Source organism: Brachionichthys hirsutus, chromosome 9 (genome assembly GCF_040956055.1).
Source record: "Brachionichthys hirsutus isolate HB-005 chromosome 9, CSIRO-AGI_Bhir_v1, whole genome shotgun sequence".
Taxonomy (NCBI): domain Eukaryota; kingdom Metazoa; phylum Chordata; class Actinopteri; order Lophiiformes; family Brachionichthyidae; genus Brachionichthys; species Brachionichthys hirsutus.
This window is the reverse complement of record NC_090905.1, coordinates 3,433,661-3,454,272: the sequence shown is the minus strand read 5'-3', so window position 1 is coordinate 3,454,272 and position 20,612 is coordinate 3,433,661. Positions and strand designations below refer to the sequence as shown.

Below are 20,612 nucleotides of genomic sequence, written 5' to 3'. Positions count from 1 at the left end.
TGTTCAGGCTTTAAGTGAGTCCTGTTTGAAATACGATTTCATGTAAGTGTGTCTGCATCAGCTCCATTGTGTTTAATAAAGACCATTGTCAGGTCGGTTAATAGCTTTACAATTTCAGAATAGCAAGGCACCAATCGAACAGATTAATGATGCCCGAGCTCGTGAAAAAATGTCGATCAGATTGTAAATTATCGCCCAGAGAAAAGAAAGAGCTTAAAAACAAACAAAAAAATGCTTTCAAAATGCAAAAAAAAACGATGTTCAGACAAGTAACGCGTTGAGAGGTGACCTCAGCTGTTGCAAAAACAAACATTTGCATCCAAACATCACCGTACAGGTAGGAACGTGTTGTATAAGCATGCCTGCAAATGTTTTCAGGAAATATCCATATGCATCACCCCCCCCCCCCCCCCAAAAAAACCCCAAAACAAACAAAAAACTGTCAGGTAGAGCCTTCAAGAGGAAGCCTCGTACAGTTTATTATTGCTCAACATTGCATAATCTCCTCCAGCAGCTCACACCGCCCCCCAAGGAGCTGATTGTACATTTTCTAAGAATCATTCCCAGTGCAAACTTCCTAGAAGGAGGGAACACTTTGCCAGGAAGACTCCAAATGTAACCTCAGGCAAATATGTTAACGGTAGAAATACGCCCTCCTGTAAATGAATCCAAGATTCAGCAAGTTAGTGAGGTTTTTTTTTTTTTTTGCAACAGCCTTTATTTTGTTTTAACTTTTCCATTTCTTTTTTCTTATACCATCCACATAAGCAGAAAGGATGCGTGTCTGGTATTTCTTCTCAGATGGGATGCAACATTTGTTGTTGCTGAAGGGGTTGATCCTTTCTATTATGTCTATACACATGACCGCCTCCTGCATGCAGACTTACGTGTCATGCTGTAAATCAACACTGGTTCATTCTCCTTTACAAGCCAAGAGGAAATAGGTAGGTAGGTTTAGGACATATTGCAACACAGCTGAATTATTTTTATGGCTGAATAATAGTCAGTCTTTGCTGTGCTATTGTGCAAACTTCAATCATAGCACAAAGAGGAACGCTCACGTCTACAATAGAGCTGGAAAGCGTTTGCTGCCGACGGCAGACGCCATGCTTCACAATGGAAATGGGAATCTTTCCCAGAAGATAAAATAAACTCTTAAAAGTCTGGTTTGTTTTATCGCTCACAAACCCATAATCCTCACTTCTGCATCTTTAACCCTCCATAATACCCACGGGGGTATTTCCCTGCAGAAAAGTGTTTGCCAAGTTTTTGTGTCAGGAGCTTGGTTTATTTGTTGAATACATAAATAACCCCCGTAATAATAAAACCTTGACCTGTTCTCCAGCGCCACCATCAGGCCAAACCTTTACAATTAGTTGATTATTAGAATTAAGACGTGAAGGTGGACACACATCTGATCTGGAACTGGAAGAGAGGAAGATCCATGTTTATGTTTGAAGCAGGACGTAAAGGAACAATGAGAGGAAACAATGTAACTAAATGAAACAGAGTAACTAAATGAACCGAGCTACTGCAGAACGTCAGAGGTACATTCCCACTGGACTACATTAGAGGCTGTTATCATAGGGACATCATGTACTGACCCAAAGCAAACCCAATGAGGTCACCTTACAGCTGCAGCGTTGCGTTAAGCATTTGATGTACAACTGCAAAAGCGTTCAGGGTGTGTGCTCATTCCAGCATTCGCTGAGTCACAGTGTCTCCTAAAGCCTCATCCCCATTTGTAAATAATCTCACTGTTCCATCGGAACAATTGCCACTGTTGTGTCAACCCTGACAGAGTTGGACGGGCCTCAGTCTGGTTCTACTGCAGCCAGAAGCTCGTCCCCCCCCCCCCCCCCCTTGTTCTTGGCCTCCGTCCAGCATCCGTCTTTGTCTTGCAACTGGAGGCCTTCGAGGCTGCCTGGTACATTCCAGAGCAGAAAAACATACGAGGGAGGGAAGAGGCCTGGGCGGACTCGGCTCGTCCGGCACGTACGCGCACGCCGCCAGTGAGCTGGGGCGGATGTGACGCCTGGGACGAGGAGGGGACAATCCTTTAAGAGGATCAGGTTTCAGCAATGAGGACGTTTCAGTGGTTGACGTTATTGGAGCAGATAGTTGCATCATGTTTTGTTCATGATTTACATTCTTGGGCAGAACGGGAAAGCTGGGAATATGATATCATTATTCCACTTACACTAGGTTTACTGTCAGATAAGTTGAAATACTTTTAGTTGGAGGAGTTCATTGATCTGACAGGATTAATTACTGCTTACCTTTCATTTGACAACGGAGTGTTTATAGTCATGCTGTGGGTCATATTATAAATACACATCAAATCATTTCACATTAAGCTTAATGAAAACATAAGATGTAAACTGGGAACTGGTTAATATTTAATTCTGACCTGTAATGGAGTATTATTATTATTATTGTAATTAGAATAAACTTCACTCAACTCCTGACGCCTCTTTGTTCCTGCAGGGGGTAACAAATGAACATTTTTCTTCATAAATACTTAAGGCTTCATGCCAAGTTCTTTTTTTTTATTTCAAAAGTGAATGTTTGTGTGCGATAGAATGTTTGTGTTCGACATCTGATGCCACCCTGTGGACGGTTTTTACCCGTCGTGCTGGTTCCGCCGCTATGGTCATGTGAGGTCTGCGTCTCGCGTGACCTTCACCAGCAAAGCGTATCTGCTACAAACAACTCTGGTCCCGACATCGGAGAGCACCGGTCTGGTGGTGACACTCTCCCGATAACGTCTCAGTCATGTGATTACTGGTTTCAGTTCATTTCCAAATATATAGTTAACTTTTAAACGCGTGGTCTCAATCCCCGCCTTTATCTAAACACACGAAACGACCTTGAAAACACAGAAATGACTCTTAGAAACAGAAAAGATTGTATTTTTCTCGTTGCGATCTTAACATTTGTACATAATACTCGTTCTGTCTGGAAAATATACCGCATTACTGCATTTACTGTTCAGATCAGAGTGGGAAAACTGAACTGCTGCGAGCCTCCCAGAAAAATACAAATCAATAAATTAGATCCAGATGTAGCTCAGTGCTACAGACATCAGGAACCAGCAACTGCTTGTTAAAATATTGACCAAATTCATATTAAAATCAGATTAAAGAATCAATTTAACGTAGCAACATACCGTAATCAGTTTATAGGCACACAGTAAGAATTCGTACTATTTGTGGATGATTTTAGACAGAAAAATCGAAGCATCCTGGAATGACTGCGATGACATAAAAAAACAAAACAACAAACATACGCGCCTTAATACTGTGCTCTCATAAAATGTTTAAAAAGGAACAGGACGCCTCATGAGACAAGACTCTTGATTAAAACCTACAGCATGTGGCTAAAATAGATTACAGTACTTAAATATAAAAATAGACTTTTTTTGAATTTGTTCTTTCTGTTCTCCGCTGGTGGACGATCCACTCATCGCACGGGTCGGGGGGGGTCAGCGGGTCGGCGGGCGTTCTTCAGATACACATCCGAGAAGTCATTTCTTTCTGGAGAGAAAATACACAAAGAACAGGTCGTCAAACGAGTGCAATCGTCATAAAATAATGATTTAGAGAATCAGAAACATTAGACTGTTCTAAATTAACACGAAAAAGTAGTTGGAACAAGCTTTTTATTTTTAACAATCACGTTTGAATGCGTTCCCAGCTTCACGTCGGGGTCCCTCCCACCTCCCCGACTCACCAGAGGCTCCAGCTCTTTGTGATCGGTCAGGTTGAACTCAGTGACGAAGTAGTAGAAATGTTTGTAGCAGGTGTTGACGTGAGCCTCGGCCCCCATCTGGCTCACGCGGTCAAAGTGGTGGATGTAGACGTGGACAAAGACCCGGAAGAGACGAGATAAAATCTTCTTAGCCACCTGCATGAAGCTCTTGGGGAACGGAGTACCTGGGAGTCGAGTGGAGAACCGGGGGGGGGGGGGGGGGGGCAGCAGTCAATCCAGGATGGACACATTTCTAAATCCACCGTTCCTGCATTCGGCGGGCACCAAACGAGTTCAAGCGGGCTGAGCGATAACAGAAAAATGAGCCGCCTGACAAGATGAATTGATATGAATGGAATGTGGTCATTTCGTAAATGTGGCCTCGCATTTTTGAAAAAGCAGTGGCTTCAGATTGTTATCTCATAATTCCTTCTTACGCTCACAGCATGATACTCGCTAAAAATAAATTGTCCGGCCTTTAGTGTGATTAAGGCTGAAATTACTGGACTGTTCAAATCAAAATGGATTGATAGGGTTAGATTATATAATATATTATAAATGGGGTTCCAAATGTTTGAGCTTAGACACCTGAAAGTAAACAAAACTATTTATTTGAAAAATGTTCATTTGTTCCAGTCAAGTCGCCCGAAATCAAAATAATTAGTGCTAGAGAATAAAAAAAAAAGAAAATACAATCCTGCGCCTCTCTATCTTTTATCGTTTCTATCTAAACAGCAATGGAAGCTTGATCTCTGCCTCTCAGGACTTCTGTTGGACTACGAGCGTTTCTGTGATGCTCCATGAAGCTGAAGTGTAAAACGACAATCAGCTCGTCTCAGGACTTACCGACGTTGGTCGGGAAGATGTTCTCGTTGTTGATTTGTACCTCGATCCAATCCATGAGGAGACTCATGTACTTGGGGGCCGACAGCGCCGTCGGCCTCTTGTACTTGTGCTCGTCTTGCCAGCGGTACTCGTACTTGGGCCCGCCGGACATGACGGGGCACGTCTGATCGGTGCAGGAGTCGCTGATGGTGCCGTAGATGAGGTTGATGCGGTTGAAGAAGTCAACCACGTGGACGGCCACCCAGTCGTTGAGATCCTCGCCGTGGGGCAGCTGCACGGCGTGCTTCAGGTCCAGCCCCGCGTTCAGAGACGCCTGGGCCTTCTTGTGCAGGTCGAAGCGCTGCGTCCCGGGCTCAAACTTGCGCTTGGGCCGGAATGTCCTGTCTTTGTTGAACACTTGCTTCAGAGTGATGGACATGGCGGCAGCCGGAGGTTTGTTAGAACGCCTCTGGTGAATTGTTTGCTGTTAGAATGGGGGGGGGGCAGTAAAGAGGCCGTCACCAAGTCTGTGATCCTGTGGAGGCAGAAAGGGCAGTTTGATTAGGCCTAGATCTCGCCTGATCATTATTCCACCTGCATTAAACGACCTGGATGTGACAGAAATGTAATATTTACATCAATATTTCCACCTCAGGCAGGTAGTAGCCATGTAAGCGCTAACCTGCTACTCACTGCTATATTGAAATGTATAAGGCTTGTTAAATATGCCGTATACATTTCAATGAGCAGGTCTCCTTGGCCTTGAAAACATTCCCCATCAATTTAGAATCCCTTCGGCTTCATTATTAGTTTGATCATTTCTCCCTGATACTCCGGTTGTAGCTCGGAAAACATTCGCTGGAAGTCTGTCAAATCATTTCCGTCTTTAATCTCACATTCGGGGCATTTTTATGTGATATTACTTCCAGATCCGGGTGATAGTTTGACGTTGAGTGAGCTCTGACGTGGATCTCATCCTGGAAGCATTTTTGTGTCTAGAAATGTCATAAAAAATGAAGTATAAGCAAAAAAAAAAAAAAAGTAATTATCAGATACCGAAATGTAATATGACTCAGCAACCCGTTCCTTGGCTCACATCCCATCTCTCCAAAAGAAATTCAGCAAATAACAAATGTTTTCTCTTTGGGGGGCAGCAAACAGTAAAATCTGTGTCATTAAGGCCTAAAAAGAATTAAAAACAAAAACCTAAATCCGGTTTTTGTTTCAAATACAAATCTTACATTCGTAGCGTTAATCCTCAGAAATGGGGGTCATGCCAAGATTAATCCCATAATAACACGCACGTGGAAGCGTGTTGGGATGGAGAGTAAGATTAGTGCCAGTAAACACAGGAGTTTATTCGCAGGTTTGGGGGATGAAACATCAAAGGCATTTCCTCTTTTACTCACTAAACGCGCCTGCGAGCTACAATAAAACCGAGTCGACCCGTCTGTTGCCAGGCAGGAAACAACGACGTGTGTTTCGACTCTCGATTAAATATCTGCACCCACGGTTGCCTTAGCAACCTAGCATTTATATTGTGTTTAGCTTTAGCACGCCGTCACGGCCGGAAGCCAGAGATCAAACAGAAGGGCTCGCGACGACTGTACCAAGTTTAGCTAACGCTAACTCGGTCGGGACTTGTTGCTTCTGTTTTTTTTTTTTTTAATGTAGCTTTCAGCTACATCAATAAAGCAAGATAATCGATCCACACTTAACGGAAATCACATCGAATATATCACCGAGTAAAATCATTACGCCGGACGGATGGTCGAACGGTGACGACAGACGAAAGACTCTTTGCCCGAACTTACTTGTTCCGCCTTCCTGTTCCGTCAGTTTCCTTCGATCTTATGTCAATAATTGATTGGTTTCTGATTAAAAGCTTTGCGTCGACAAAATGCTCAGGCTACATTATCGATACACGGCGCGACACATGTTGCCCAATTTTCAAATATATCAGTAAGCATGGCCTTTCGATATAGCAACTAACGCCTGACTCCTCCTTACGAAACGAAAAAGTGTAGCAGCGCTAAGTGGAAAAACATCGATAGCTATATCCGGTTAAGAACTTTCAAAATAATGTACATCCAATATAAAAATCATGCGGAGACTACAAAATATGATCGTTTATGTGGCAAGATGCCATCTGAAATGACAGTATCTGAAATATTCCTAAGCTTTTTACAAAATTACAAAATATTGTTAATTCAACAATATTTGAATAAATTAAATAAAGTAAAATTCAACCTAATTGTATCACTTACTGTGCCACCATGGCTTCCACTGTTATTCAGATACATTAAAACCACACACAAATCTGACAGATAATTATCAATATATAATTCAGTGATATGAATAACAACAATACGCAATATAAAACTAGCAAAAGAAGACTGACTAATTATTGTAGACAGATTTGGTTACACTGTTTGAGACATTTGCACGAGTGGTATAAAAAAGTGAAACTTGACTTTTCCAAAGGGATCATTAAAGAGGAAGGAATAAAAAGGAGTATTAAAAAAAGAATGATGAGGCCGGAAGGTACAGTACAAGTGATACACTTCCACCCTTGGACTCACCTTATTAAAAATTATGTTTACATAGAAAAATTAAAACGTTCAGTTCGTGGAAAATACCCACAATTCAAAGATCATGGATGTATCCTGTAACAACTTTACAACAGCCATGTGTTTTACAAGTGACGTATACTGTACAAGCAACTGGAACGGAATCTGGCTTATTCTTGTGTGCTGCAGGTGGATATGATGATCGTAGTGTGGATGTTATTCCTCTGGCTATGTAATACTGGCATAGATGCACTCTGTGTAGTGAGCATTCGTGCATGTCGGTTCATCTGGCTGACTACCCTGCATTCAGTATGCTAATGGTGCAAATCACGGTCATGTTGACCCAGCTCTGGCATTCTTGCAGATATGATTTTCTCCTTGTTCTTTTTTTTTTTAAGTGTAGGGGTGAGGGTTAATTTGACAAGGGGGCGGCCATTCCAGAATAGCTAGATAAAGTCTTGGGTGGCCATTCCTTTAAAAAGTGTGTTTTCAGACTGAGGAAAGAAACAATAATCAAACATGATCAAACCAAATGTTGAGAATTTTCACAACATCTGGAATAGATGTACAAAAACTTTAAATTTCAAGGCAAAACTATTCAATAAAAAAGAAAATAATAAAAGTTTTAAATAAGTTCAGTTTTGAAGTATTGGTATTTCTCGTGTTCCTCTATTTTAGGATACTTTCTTCCCGAAATACATGGTGTTCACCTTTGTAGACAAAATAAAATCATGAAATATTGTTGATTCGAGACTTTTTCCAATAACGTGTGCAGACCAAAAGGCTTATCATCTTATTTTGAAAGCTGCTACACCAACTTCCTGTCTCGTGTGAGCGTCTCTGGCAGTCAAGAAGTACTTCCTGTGATACAACATTTGACTGAAGGCCAGCCTGGAAAAGTGTCCTAATTTACTTTATGACACAGTTACAATTACAGAGGTAATAATTCACGCTAAAAGATGTTACTCCTGAAATTCACTGACAGTGTGTACAATATATAATAGTATAGCTGCATTACATACTTCTATATACATATTATCTTGGTTATAGACCATAGATCATTTATATAGTTGCTTCCACACAAAGACACCACAAATGACAAAAAAGGTTTGTGCTGCATTTCTATATTACAGAGTTCTATGTTGCACTTGTTTGATCTATTTCAAATATTGGGAAACCATTAAATGTATTCGGCTATTTTACAGCGAGCAGTTTTTACTCACACAAAATAAAACCACTAGTGCATGTAGTAGAAATGTAACTTCTATTAATTTATAGAAGGTTGGTAAAGATGATTTACACTGTGTTTATAGTCAACTTTATTTCGACATAAACTCCTGATTTTACAGGAATATTGAATGATTAACATTCCATTTATATTTTATCAGACATTATATCGTAGGTATCAATAGGTGGTGGCAAAAACAGTGAAAAATAGCATCATCATGAGCCGTGTGCTTCCATCGTACTGCAACATACCAGAATATAGAATTAGACTGCTGCTCTCCATTCATACGACAACAGACAGACGAACAGAAAGACACACAGACGCCCTCCTCACATGGTCATCGCGCTGAAGTTCAATTTACAAATGCACATTTATTGTCAATGGCCCTGACTGGCTGTATTGGTGCATTGCGGTCAAAGCTGGTCAGTGTGTGCCGTTCATAGAAAGATCTTTGTTTCAGTTATTTATTAGCTGCTTGAAAGGAAGCTTTGTGCAACATTAGGACAGAATCGCCCTTGTCAAGCTCGACTTGACAGACTCGGCAGCAGCTGCAGCTCCCCCAGATGTTTTCGACATGGATTGATGGTGGGACCTCATCGACTTCTCAACCTTCTCGAAGTCAGGGCGATCTTCATGCCTAGAGAGCGAAGACCCAAATCAGCCACATGCGATTTAATTATCTTTATTGAGTCAAAACGGCAAAATAAAGTAAAGCTGAGCTAACAAAGACACGATTGCTTTCTTACGAGTACGTCCAGCATTCTTTCATCAGCGTGTAAACTTGCTCCGGACACGCAGCCGGACACGCCATGCGGTTCCCATCTTTAATGAAGTGCGTCACCTCCGGGCCTTTCATTTTCTAGAAGAAATTAGGCCAGGTAAAGAGCTGCAGCGGAATCTCTTTTTGCTTCGTTGAATGTTTTTTTTTTATTTGTCTGTGTTTCTGAAAAGTTGTCAATGGATTTTGATAATTGAAGAGCTGAATAAATTTGAGGAAGATCCGAGCAAGGATAATCTGGATCGTAGTCTGGCTCTGGGAGATTAAACTGTAATTTTTTGAAGGGAATCAATATGTAGGAACAGAGAGGGTGTTAAATAGATTAAAAAAAAAATACCTGGACCTGTCATCATTCCCCGTCAACTACTGATTTGACACTTGTTACCTTGTAAGGCTTCCCCCCGTAGGAAAAGGCCTCCCACATGGTGACGCCGAAACTCCACACGTCACTTTTACTGGAGAACTTGTGGAAGTTTATACATTCTGGAGCGTACCACTTCAGCGGCCATTTGCCTGCAGTGCGAGCCTATGCGACACAAACGGACAGCAAGCAGCATGTCAGGGATTCAACAAATTCAGATTACCGGTACACAGAGGGAGGTGGCATGCTTGGTTTATTATTCCTGTTGGGGGAGATTCTCGGGAAAACAATTTAAGTCGCATTATCTGTTTTTATGAGCTGCTGTGCTGTTAGTTCACACCCTGCCATCATTACCTTGTTCTATATTTCCGTCACTGCATCCCAGGAAATGTGTGTGTGTACCTTGTAATAGTTGTCGTCAGCTCCTAATGCCTTGGAGAGCCCAAAGTCACTGATTTTGGCGAACTGCTGGTTGACCAGCAGAACGTTCCGGGCTGCCAAGTCTCTGTGCACAAAGTTCTTCTCCTCCAGATACTTCATTCCCATCGACACTTGGTGCATCAGGAGGGTGATGTTCTCAACGGTGACAGAGTCCCTGTGGGGGGAAGAAAAATAAGATGCCACTCCGAAAAATATTCTGCCCCTGCACCCTATTTCATTACAGGAGTTAAATATCATGCACATGTGAAGACATCTGCAGGTATTCACAAACAAGAAGAAGATGCTTATCATCCACTCCTGGGGGGGGACAAATGTCCCAAATTATAGTTAAAAAAAAAATTGATTGCAGGACCAGCACATTCAAAATAGCCAAGAGTCAGCACTGAAGTTTTGAAGACTTGGCTTTCGTAATTTGCATCATGAAAATGGGAAAAAAAAGCCACATTATTTGTAAATCATGTCTAATTGAATAGATTTTAAAGATGGCAGCAGCTGTTTGTGATGCTCTTACTTCTAATAAGACTCACAATGTCCCCTTTAAATAGTGTCTTAGATCCATCATGCTGACATTTCATTAGCGTTAGCGTCCATTCACAAAAGTCTTCTTCAATAACATGTGTGATTTGTTATCTGCTGATCTCACTTGTTGCTGGAGAGAAACTTGTTGAGGGGTCCGGCCGAGGCCATCTCCATGACCAGCATCAGATTCTCAGCGTTGCACAGACCCAGCATGTGAACAATGTGGGGATCATTCAGCTGATGCATAATCTCTGCCTCCCGCATCATCTCCTCCTTCACCAGCCTCTCGTTGTCACTCTTCAGGACTTTGATGGCCACGTCGATCTGGCCCCTGACAGAAGCAGAAAGCACTCAACAGGCATCCAGATCTGAGTATCTTGATATCGTTTTGCCTTTAATCATCTTTCCATTATATTGGCAACATGTTTTAAAGACACACTTTATTGTGTACCATTCAAGTTTTATTTAAAAAAATAAATCTCACGCATTTGTACTGAGGACTCCTTTCTTGACGCAGCCAAAGTTTCCGGAGCCGAGTTCCAATTCATCAATCACCAAGAGACTCCGCTGGATGTTAAACTTCCTCACTTCATTCGGGTTATGGTATGGATTTGCGTCCATTCCCTGACACTCACTGCCTTCAGGCAAACGGTTCGATGAGACTTGTAAAGAATGAAAAGAGAAATTATGAACTGTGAAAAATAACAATATTATTACATATATTATTTATAAAAAGCCATACACATATATTTTGCCTTTATTTATTTATTTAGCAACTAATATTTGTGTACTTTTAACAGTATTTTTTACAGTAAAATGGTTTGAGTTGATTGCACTTCATACAACTAACCTTTAGGGGGCGGTGTGTATCCATTTGCGCCTGGACGCCTCTGAAAAAGTCACGTTAAAAAAAGAGAAAACTTAGAGAAAGACAAATATTCTGGCATTAACAGAGCAACACGCAGTCAGTACTCACAGTGGCAGGGATGTTGGGTGTCTCTGAAGATCATGAAACACATTAGAGTCGTTTTAATGTTATAAACAATGATTGATTTTGGTAATTAGGTGTAATAATGTGATTAATTGCATAATCTAATCTTTGCTATGGAAACGAAAGAAGACTGAAAGTACTTTCAGCAGCTTTGCTGTTAAGGCACGCCTCCCCAAGAACAGTCACCAGGCCGTCCGCTTTCATCCTCAGGTACTCAACCAGCTGAAGGGAAAGCGATTCAGAAAAGCTCCTGAACTGCATCATCAATACTAGATATGTGAAGATGTGATTGTAAAACGGAAGGCCAGCCTGCCTGCCAGACTGTGTCGAACTTGGATCCCTCTGGCATGGCGTACCGCCCGGATTTGTCTTGGAGGATCTGATAGTGGTACACAGTTTTCCCATACATCATGGAGAGAGCAAAAGTTCCCGGCTGCTCTCTGTCTCTAAGTCTGAGGAGCAACAAAAACAACAACAACAACATGTCAGGACACATGGAGAAAAAACAACAACATGGAAGCAAGAGCTTCCCCTGGAGCCACTTACAGAAACTTGCCGTCTGGTTGTGCTCCACAGTACAGCCGCCTCTCCCCTTCCTGGCGGGGGATTTTTCCGTGATACCAGGGCATCTGCTCATGGGCCGTCGTGGCAATCAGTTTCTCCAGCTGAGGAGCCTGGCTGATGATGGCCTGCTCCATGGCTTCTCCCTGAGCAGCAAACAATATACTGCTTTTATTAAGCAGTATGTTTTATTTAATATTTAAAAAAAACAACGTTTTTTTCAGAGGTGAAGAATAACAGAACGTGGAGAAACTCAAGTAGAGCACAGGTACAAAGGTAACCACCAAGATGTTGAACAAAGTAGAGAGATTCTAGTTTTCGGTTCTTTGATAGATATTTCAATTGGCAGGTTCTGGAAAAAAAAAAAGGTGTGATTTAAGCCTGATGCTCAAAACTGCTTTATTTATTCGGTTTGACCTATTTTGGACCCCAAACAAAATGTTTTTTGCATTAATCTTTCATGCTTTGTAGTTTTATTGGCTCCGACAGTTCAATATTATGGCAGGAAACGGGGCGCTAGCCAGTAATTACACTGTAGTTACAACATAATAAATAGTTACTATAATACTCCTGCACATAAATGTACTGGTGTATAAATAAAGTATTTTCCTTTGAAATAAAGTTTTTTTTTTTTATTATTATTGACACACTTAAAAAGTGACAATGTGTTGGTAGCTCTTCCATAGAACCAACAAGAGCCTCACCTCCAGGTTCGAGTTCTGCTTCACGTATTCCCTCAGCAAGTTGTCCCTCAGGTCGTCAAATATCCCGGGCCGGATCGGTGTGTCCGGCGAACGCAGGCAGGGCTTCCTCAGGGTGCTCACCAGCCCATCAGGATCTTTGCTGTAAAACTCACAGAGCTCCGCCGGCCCACAGTGAGCTTTCCCTCCTACGATGCAATAGGTTCCATTAAGCTGCTTCTCTATGGAGTAATGGTAGAACTCCTGGTTCCACACGACAGACAGAACGTAGCCGCCCAGACTGCGGATGCACTGCCGCAGCAGGAAGAGGCCGTCAGCCATCCCAGTAAGCCTCAGATGCTGCTCGGCCTCGGAGCGGCCGATGCTGCCGTAGTAAAAAGGCAGGTCGGCTGCTGGGTTGGTGGACATGGTGAGACCTGGGGGGGGTGGGGGGCGGGGGGGCAGCTTTGACTTGGAGTTCTGGATGCAGGTGGTAGAAAGGACCTAAAGGGACAGAGAGGGAAGCATAAAAGGTCTAACATTTTTTAGGAATGGGCTTTAGTATCCCATTTTGTGACCAGTACAATAAAAGATTTAGATCCGCCCCGTGACCTTTGAACCTTTGACTTCTGTTACACTTCGAGAACATTTCATGACATGTTTAAGGGGCCGCGAGCGCGACGCAGAGAAGCTGCACAACGCCATATCTGAACGGGGCATTTCACAAGAGACGCCCAAACTTTGAGCCTGCATGAAGCTTGCAGATGAACAAACTGGTGGAGAAAAAAAACAAAAAGCCACAACAGGAAGTCACAAGTCCGCCTTCACACACTCTCTACTCCAGTGTCTCTCTCTTCCGTTGAGCAGGTGCTTTTTGGTTCTACGTTATTCCCTCTGCATCAAAAAGGTCTGCTTTGTAAATTTGCTTATCTGTTACAAAAAACCTTCTGGGGGGGTAATTTACCCGATTTACGCTGTCAAAAACACAGACTGCATGAAGAATGCGATGTAATAATCAGGCCAAGGTGCAAGTGAATCAGAAGAACATGGGATAATGTGGGATATTCTATTTGGCTTTAATTTCAACAACCACACGTTGAAAACCAGAGAAACTGGTCGATGGAACCGGATGAACATTTTTCAATACATGCCAAATATTTATTTTATTTTTATTTTTTTGCATCTAAACTAAAACAGGTGAAAACCTCAGCTTCCTGATTTGCACGCGTGTCGCTGTACCCATACAACCCCCCCCCCCCCGACTGAGCTGAAAAAAGCTGCTGAACACTTCGCTTTGACCTGATGGCCTTCCGACCACAGCAGAGACCTCAGGACATAAATGGATAAATGAATGGCGTAACAGTAGAGAAAGAGCGATGGGGATGGAAACGCAATCAGGAGCATGCAGCAGTTCCTGAACGCACAACGTTGTGTTTGTCAACCAGGAACTGGAGGCTCTTTCAGTCAGATGAAGTTCTGTTGTCCTGAAATGGCCTAAATGCCACATTCAAACCTCTACGACCCTAAAAAAAAAAAACACTTTTGCAAATGAGTTGTTGCAGAGAGGAGCAGATAGTGACCCGCTGAGCAGTGGAAAAGAGACGTATGAGTCACCGCGTTTTCAACAAGCGGAGGAGTACATGAGTGACATGTGCCAAAATCTACAAACTCAAATGCTTGTTTTCCACAAAGAAGAGAGAGTGTTTGTCCGCCCCCCCCCCCCCCCCTTGCATGATGTAGGACCTCTGAGGACCCTCAGGTGCAACGTAATCGTGTTTGTCATTTGGTCAGACATTTACAATTTGGAGAGAACTGACTGTTCCAAGGCAATTAATCTTGATGTCACTGATGGGAAGATGTTGCCAAGCATAAAGAACTGATTAAAAGCAAACACAAGAGGCTATACGCTCGATCCAAAAACCTCCTAATAAGCAGTATGGCAGTCAGCGGAGCGTCGGCCTCCAGCAAGGATGAATCATCTGATATATGGCTGGCTTATCTTGCCTGACTCGATCCACAAAGTCTTGCGCAAACCATCATAAGTGAGTCTTATCAGAAACGTTCCTGGAAACCAACGTGAGGCGGGTCCATCCTAAAATTTAAGAGGTTCTTCGCTGCTCTACCAATTTTCATGAAACTGTAACTAGCAAGACTCCTCGGAAAGTCGTCTAATTGTCTTAAGACACATTCACACAGGCATTTTGATAGAATGACAGAAAACGTATACATTTATATGCCATGAAATAAGTTAAATAAATTGGTAAAGCAATTTTATCATGAAGGTGCAAAGATGAAAAATACAAGATGAGCAAAGTTGGGGGCTTCGACAGTAAGTTTACGGTACACTTTCTGTATAATTTAACGTTTCCTCGGGTACATTGGAATCACGTCGGCTGCTCTGTCAGGTATAACAAAACAAACAAACAAACAAACAAACAAAAGATACTCACGTTACTGCTTTGCTGCCAAGTAGACAAATGTTGTTGCGTCAGAGACAAAGATCTATCTGTTGATCTGAAAGCAAGGTGCTGTGACAAATGGAGGTTAGACACACACACACACACACACACACACACACACACACACACACACACACACAGTTACAAAGCAACTTCCTATGTGAAGAAAAAGTTGAATATATTGAAAAGTACTTTTAACTAAATCCATCTACCATTTCTTGAGACTATATTTTATAAGACAAGATGCAGTTTCATAAGTGCAGCGATACTAACGAGCCAACCGGCTTTGTTCTTGTCCAAAGAAAGAAAGAAAGAGAGAAATATATATTTTTTTTTTACTGAACATTAAGCACGGAAACAAATGAACTGTTTAAGTCAGTGTGAACTGTCAAGTTAAAGGAGACACATCAATATTCGAGGCTTCACGCTGTCGTAAATTAAATATTTCTGCTTGCGTTATTTCTTGCTGACATTTTGGGAAATATTGAGGGACTTTCCATTTATGAGTCCTACAGGTGAACATCCGATGAGGCTGACATCTGCTTGTGTGGGTTCCCTCCAGATGTTCTGATTTCCTCCCACAGTCCATAGGTGCAATATAAATGAAGTAATTATACACTAATAAAACTACAGTTCCACCAAAACTCCAACGCTGGAACACGCACGCATTCACGCACACACACACACACACACACACCACTTCACTTGTTGCAGCTGTTTCCTCGGAGTGCTGATCAAGCAGCCAATCAGCAGGATGACGCTGAATCAAGTCAGACAAAAACAGGAAGCAGAAGAAGAAGTTATCTGCCTTCAAAGTAAAAGCAAAATTAGGATCATTTTATTTCCAGTGGTGGGAAAGTCTTCCTGAAGTTAATGACACAGGAATCCCCTTAGCCTTAATCAACACAGGAAAAATGAAAACATAATTGCTAACCATAACCCCCCCCCGTATTTGTTTAATCAGTTTAAAACAGTAACAGAGAACAAATGTTTTTGTCTTTGTCATACATGACTTTTATTTCGAAGTTCAAACCGGAACTGTATCATTTTAAATGTAGGGCAATTGACGCCTGACTGGGGCTCCTTGGTTGTGGAAGTGGAAGGGGTTTGAGTCCACTCCTCTCCGCTGCGGAGGACAGAGGACAGAGGACAGACTCGCCGTGGGAACGTCTGCAGAGAGACACGAGAAGGTATGTCCTCCGAACTCTCTGCCTCATGCACGCCGGAGGAGAGCGGTCATGGCATGATTCTAGCAGGAGGCTGTCTGTCCTCCAACGCGCATTCATCCAGATATATGTCTCCCGGAATAAAATCACCACAAACATATTCACTATTTGATGTGTCTTCAGTTATGACGTCACAGATATTCACCTCTGTGAACTTTATTTTGTCTTTGTCGTTCTTGGATTTCCCCTTCAAGTCTATTTTTGGAGTGGTTCCCCCCCCCTGGGATGTCCTCATTGACTGATGACAAGGCTGTGTGTGTGTGCGTGCGTGCGCGCGCGTGCGTGCGAGGGATGATGCCCCTACGCCAGTGTAGGGTGACCTTAAATTGCCTGAGCCCATTGTAAAGCCTTTTATGAGGGCTATCGCAGAAATTCTATTCTATCGTGACGCTAAAATAAAACTGACCTCTGAAGCTGGGGGGTCTTTAACACCTGCCCCTCCTGATGAATGAATGAATATGAATAGTTTTTTTTTAATCCACCTCCAACCAAACACTAATTTTGCTTTTTATCTTCAACAAAAGTCACTGTAGATGACCTGATCAGACCGATAAAGAGTGCTGAAGAAAACTATAAATGCATTAAGCAGATTGGAATAATTCATGGATTTAAAGACTGCCCCGGAATGAATATGATAAAAGTCAGAAGAGGAAAACCTTCAACTACCATCTGTGATCCGTTCCCAGTGTTTCTGGCCGCCTCGCCGAGTTCAAGTCGGCTCTCTCACTAAATATTGTTTCAGACTCGAGAGGCACATTTTCAGAGCGAGGGGAGCAGATCTGAGGTTCTCTTGCCTGTTTATGTTCTCAGTTTTCATCTGCATGCTGTTTATTTGGGGGAATTGAGAGAGGGAGTGTTTGCTGCTGAGGCGGGCTGACATGCGGCCTCATGATCTTTTTAGAAAAGAGGAGCTGCAGCACCGGTTTAATGAAATGATGAATTGAACTTAAAGCTGTTATATGAGCTACTTCTTGATCAGAGCGGTGTGAGATGGTGTGTGTGTGTGTGTGTGTGTGTGGGGGGGGGGGGGGGGGGTAGACTTGAAGCTATAAGCTCAGGGACACTTAGCATCTGTTCACTCCACACAGACTTTACTTTGAGCCAGTCATATGGCTTTGATTAGTGTGCTAGTTTTTGGATAGCTGCACTCTCCCTGGCAACAGTTAAATACAAGGCCAGCATAGTTTGTACTAGTCTTTTAAAGGGGGGGGGGGGGCAATGTGCATCCTTTGCGACACATGAAAAAGTAACAGTCACGACACACGACCAGATGAACAAAATAATGTGTCAAAAAGGGTCCGCTGACTTGATCGCACCGGAAATCTGGCCAGTCCTTAAATTCAATCCTTATCCCGAGAAGTCCAACTTTTCTCTCTCGCTAACAACGACCCGTTTCTTCTCCTCTCCTTCTGTTCTCTTTTGCAAAATGTGATTGCATTGGAAATTGTGCAACCTGTCTGCAGCGCAGAACACCTTCCCCCTTGTCTGTGATTTCAGCTATATATGTATGTGTGTGTGTGTGTGTGTGTGTGTGTGTGTGTGTGTGTATATGCTTGCTGTTCATGGCTAATCCAAGCTAAACGCTGTGCAGAAAGTCGGTGTGTGCGGCGTTTCCTTGTCCTGCTGACAAACACAAGTTTTTGATTCTGGTAAAATTGATACAGCCCAGAGGGAAGGTTTTGCACAACAGATCACAGAAAATGTACAGCATCATCGCCTCTTTGAGACCGTTTACTCTGAGATTAGTTGCATTTCTTTGCAAGTAATTTACCAAGAAAGCTTTGGGTGATTGTTGCTGTGGGGATTTTTGAACCCTGTCCACAACTTTACTTAAAAACCAAATACACACACACACAAGGACAGCAGTTGGGGGTCCAGCTCCTCCCTCTTTCTGTTATAGAAATAAACAAGAGCAGAGTTTGTAGTAATGAAAAGCAGTTGATATAAAGCGACAGGTTTAATAACCCCACAATAAAATTGAGAGGGGTGCAGAAGTAAGTAATGAAAATGGAGGGGAGTTCTGTGCAGGAAATGACTGGGAGGAAGCCTGAGGGAGGGGAAGAGAGAATGACTTTCGGTTGCTCCACGTATGGGAGAAGCTGAAACGGGACAAAGACCCCTTAGTGTTTTTTCTGTACCTTCCCACTCCACTGCTGTTTGAAATGAAGCGAGAGGGCTCTTCTCAACTCATTCCACCGCACTCGTTTCAGGGTATTAACACTTGCGAACGGCTCTCCCGGCTTACACTTTACTGTCTCTTTCATTACCCCTGGGCTTTGCACTCATTTTTCCACCTCCTCTTCTCAGGAGGCAACTTGTTCCTCCTGCTCTCGTCACCAAAAGGTTTCCCCATCTGCTTCCGATTACCTTTGGCTGCAGTTGGTTAGCCGCCAGCCATCTGGGCCAGTGTGGCGTCTCCGCTTGCAGACAGCACTGAGGGAGGGATGGAGGGGGGGGGGGGGGGGGCTGGGGGCTGGGACAAGTATGGACTTGGTGGGCAGACCTTTCTCGAGAACTGCAAGGGTTGGATTTTTGCTGACGCTGCAATCCGTGGCCAGGTTGAACTCAAAGAGAAGGGCGCCCGAGATAAGGCGACGCTGATCCTTGCTCTAGTCTGTTTTTGGTACTGTGTGCACCTCGTATTCATCGACCAGTTAAAATCAAATGGGATTGTGCAAAACGAAGTAATACTAGTTTATGATCTGTGATGTTTGGCTGGCCGAACGATTACATCCAAACGACCATCTTGGCTATCATAAAACTTCACATTCTATTCTGCAGTTAAAAAAAGAAAGGGACAATCGTTTCTCTCAGGCTGCGGGGATATTGTAAAAACAAATGTCTGCTGATGGAAACAATATTTGAATTTCAATGCAAATATTATGCAGATGAGTTCTATATGTGTATATCTATAAACAAACGCATCCTATCATGTTTTTCATTGCGGAAATTTCTTGCATTTGAACCACGAATTATACTCATACGTCAAGGTATTACTGTACTTGCAAATGAAGACTAATTGGATTTTTCAAAATGCCATGACTACATTGCAACAATCCTCGCTGTCTTCATTGGTTACCTGTCATTTACTGCATGTTTTAGATCAGGCTCTGCGAAGGGCAACTTCAAACTCCTATTTCTACCAACAACAAACTCTTTTTAAAGAAGAAAAACGCTGCTTTTTGTAAAGGGCAAAATGTCTGGTTAGTATGGAAGAAATACTAGAATGGCCCTTTCAGTGTTGAACAATCCTACATCTGTTTGGATTGCTTGGCGTCACCCTTTATAAAGTTTCACTGAAATCTCATCAGCATTTTTTTTTGTGTTGGTGTTGAAATGCTGAAAAAGGCCAATATATTGCACTGTTGAAAACGGTTAGGGGTTCTGTCATAGTCCATGTCCCACGCTAGAAATCTGTCCGGTAGTCCTGTCCTGTTTTCCTTAACCTTTCTTAGAAATAATCCAAGAAACAAAAAAAGCCTCACAGTATCAATGCAGCTGTAATTATTAAAGTACCCGTCTTTGTCCCAGATGTAAACAAGCCTCGTATAGGCTGTCTGCTAGCCAGGACGCCAGCCAATTAGTAAGCTGTACAGTCAGGCAGGCAGCCAGCAAATCACTCATCCATACAACCTGCTGCTCCTCTTAAATTGGCTCATTCTACCCCCAGAGCCTCTGACATAATACCCACTTCAAACCCTGTTTTGGCATTAAGTACAACTTTCTGCAAGATCAATGACTTCCTTTGTGTTTGAACTATTTCCGGTGGGCAGGAGGCTTAAAGAGTGGGGCCCTCAGGGGTCCCCGGGTGGGACCTGCTGTTGTCTCTGGTCGTCAGAGTGAAAGGTAATCCAGGATTGATTAGCTGAGACAACAATGTAGGAGCGGGCAGTCCTTCAGCTGATGCTGGATAGATTTGTCTTTTTAGAGCAGGATCTGTATCGGCCAATTGGATCTCAAACCCTAGTCTGTGTTCCACTGTCTCTCTTGTTCCACCTATCTGAGCATAAGTCTGTCTATCCCCTCCCTTCTCACTCCCTTTTCTGGCCTTACTCCTCCTCACTGAACAATTTCTCTTCTCCAGGGCTAAAGAGGGGAGTCTCAACCCACCACTGCTGCTGCTCGCCCCTTGTACGATCCAGCCAGGCCCGTTCTACTTCTACAAAGACTTCCTCAGGATTGACTGCCACTGTCCGATTAGCATCCTGCAGAGCATGCTATAT

The 20,612-nt window shown here is 42.8% G+C and overlaps 2 protein-coding genes across 4 annotated transcripts; both read right to left on the bottom strand.

Moving 5' to 3' along the window:
* Positions 1-2,547: 2,547 nt before the first annotated feature.
* On the bottom strand, positions 2,548-6,575 carry mob3a (MOB kinase activator 3A). Its single transcript, XM_068743194.1, has 4 exons — positions 6,390-6,575; positions 4,597-5,110; positions 3,733-3,935; positions 2,548-3,536 (listed from the first exon to the last, which is right to left on the bottom strand). The coding sequence occupies exons 2-4, from the start codon at positions 5,012-5,014 to the stop codon at positions 3,507-3,509; spliced, it is 651 nt and encodes a 216-aa protein (XP_068599295.1). The 5' UTR covers positions 5,015-5,110; positions 6,390-6,575; the 3' UTR covers positions 2,548-3,506.
* Positions 6,576-8,447: 1,872 nt separating this feature from the next.
* Positions 8,448-13,133, bottom strand: zap70 (zeta chain of T cell receptor associated protein kinase 70). Of its 3 annotated transcripts, none has more exons than XM_068743246.1 (12): positions 12,729-13,133; positions 12,010-12,170; positions 11,777-11,915; positions 11,591-11,685; positions 11,449-11,476; positions 11,323-11,362; positions 10,957-11,134; positions 10,597-10,803; positions 9,915-10,107; positions 9,537-9,677; positions 9,120-9,232; positions 8,448-9,010 (listed from the first exon to the last, which is right to left on the bottom strand). In XM_068743246.1, exons 1-12 carry the CDS (start codon positions 13,131-13,133, stop codon positions 8,872-8,874), a joined length of 1,839 nt encoding a protein of 612 aa, XP_068599347.1. In that variant the 3' UTR covers positions 8,448-8,871. The 3 variants fall into 3 exon arrangements, with proteins under 3 accessions (XP_068599347.1, XP_068599348.1, XP_068599349.1); XM_068743247.1 differs by having other exon boundaries at positions 10,957-11,164; positions 11,449-11,474; positions 11,604-11,685; XM_068743248.1 differs by having other exon boundaries at positions 11,449-11,471; positions 11,604-11,685.
* Between the last annotated feature and the right edge of the window lie 7,479 nt (positions 13,134-20,612).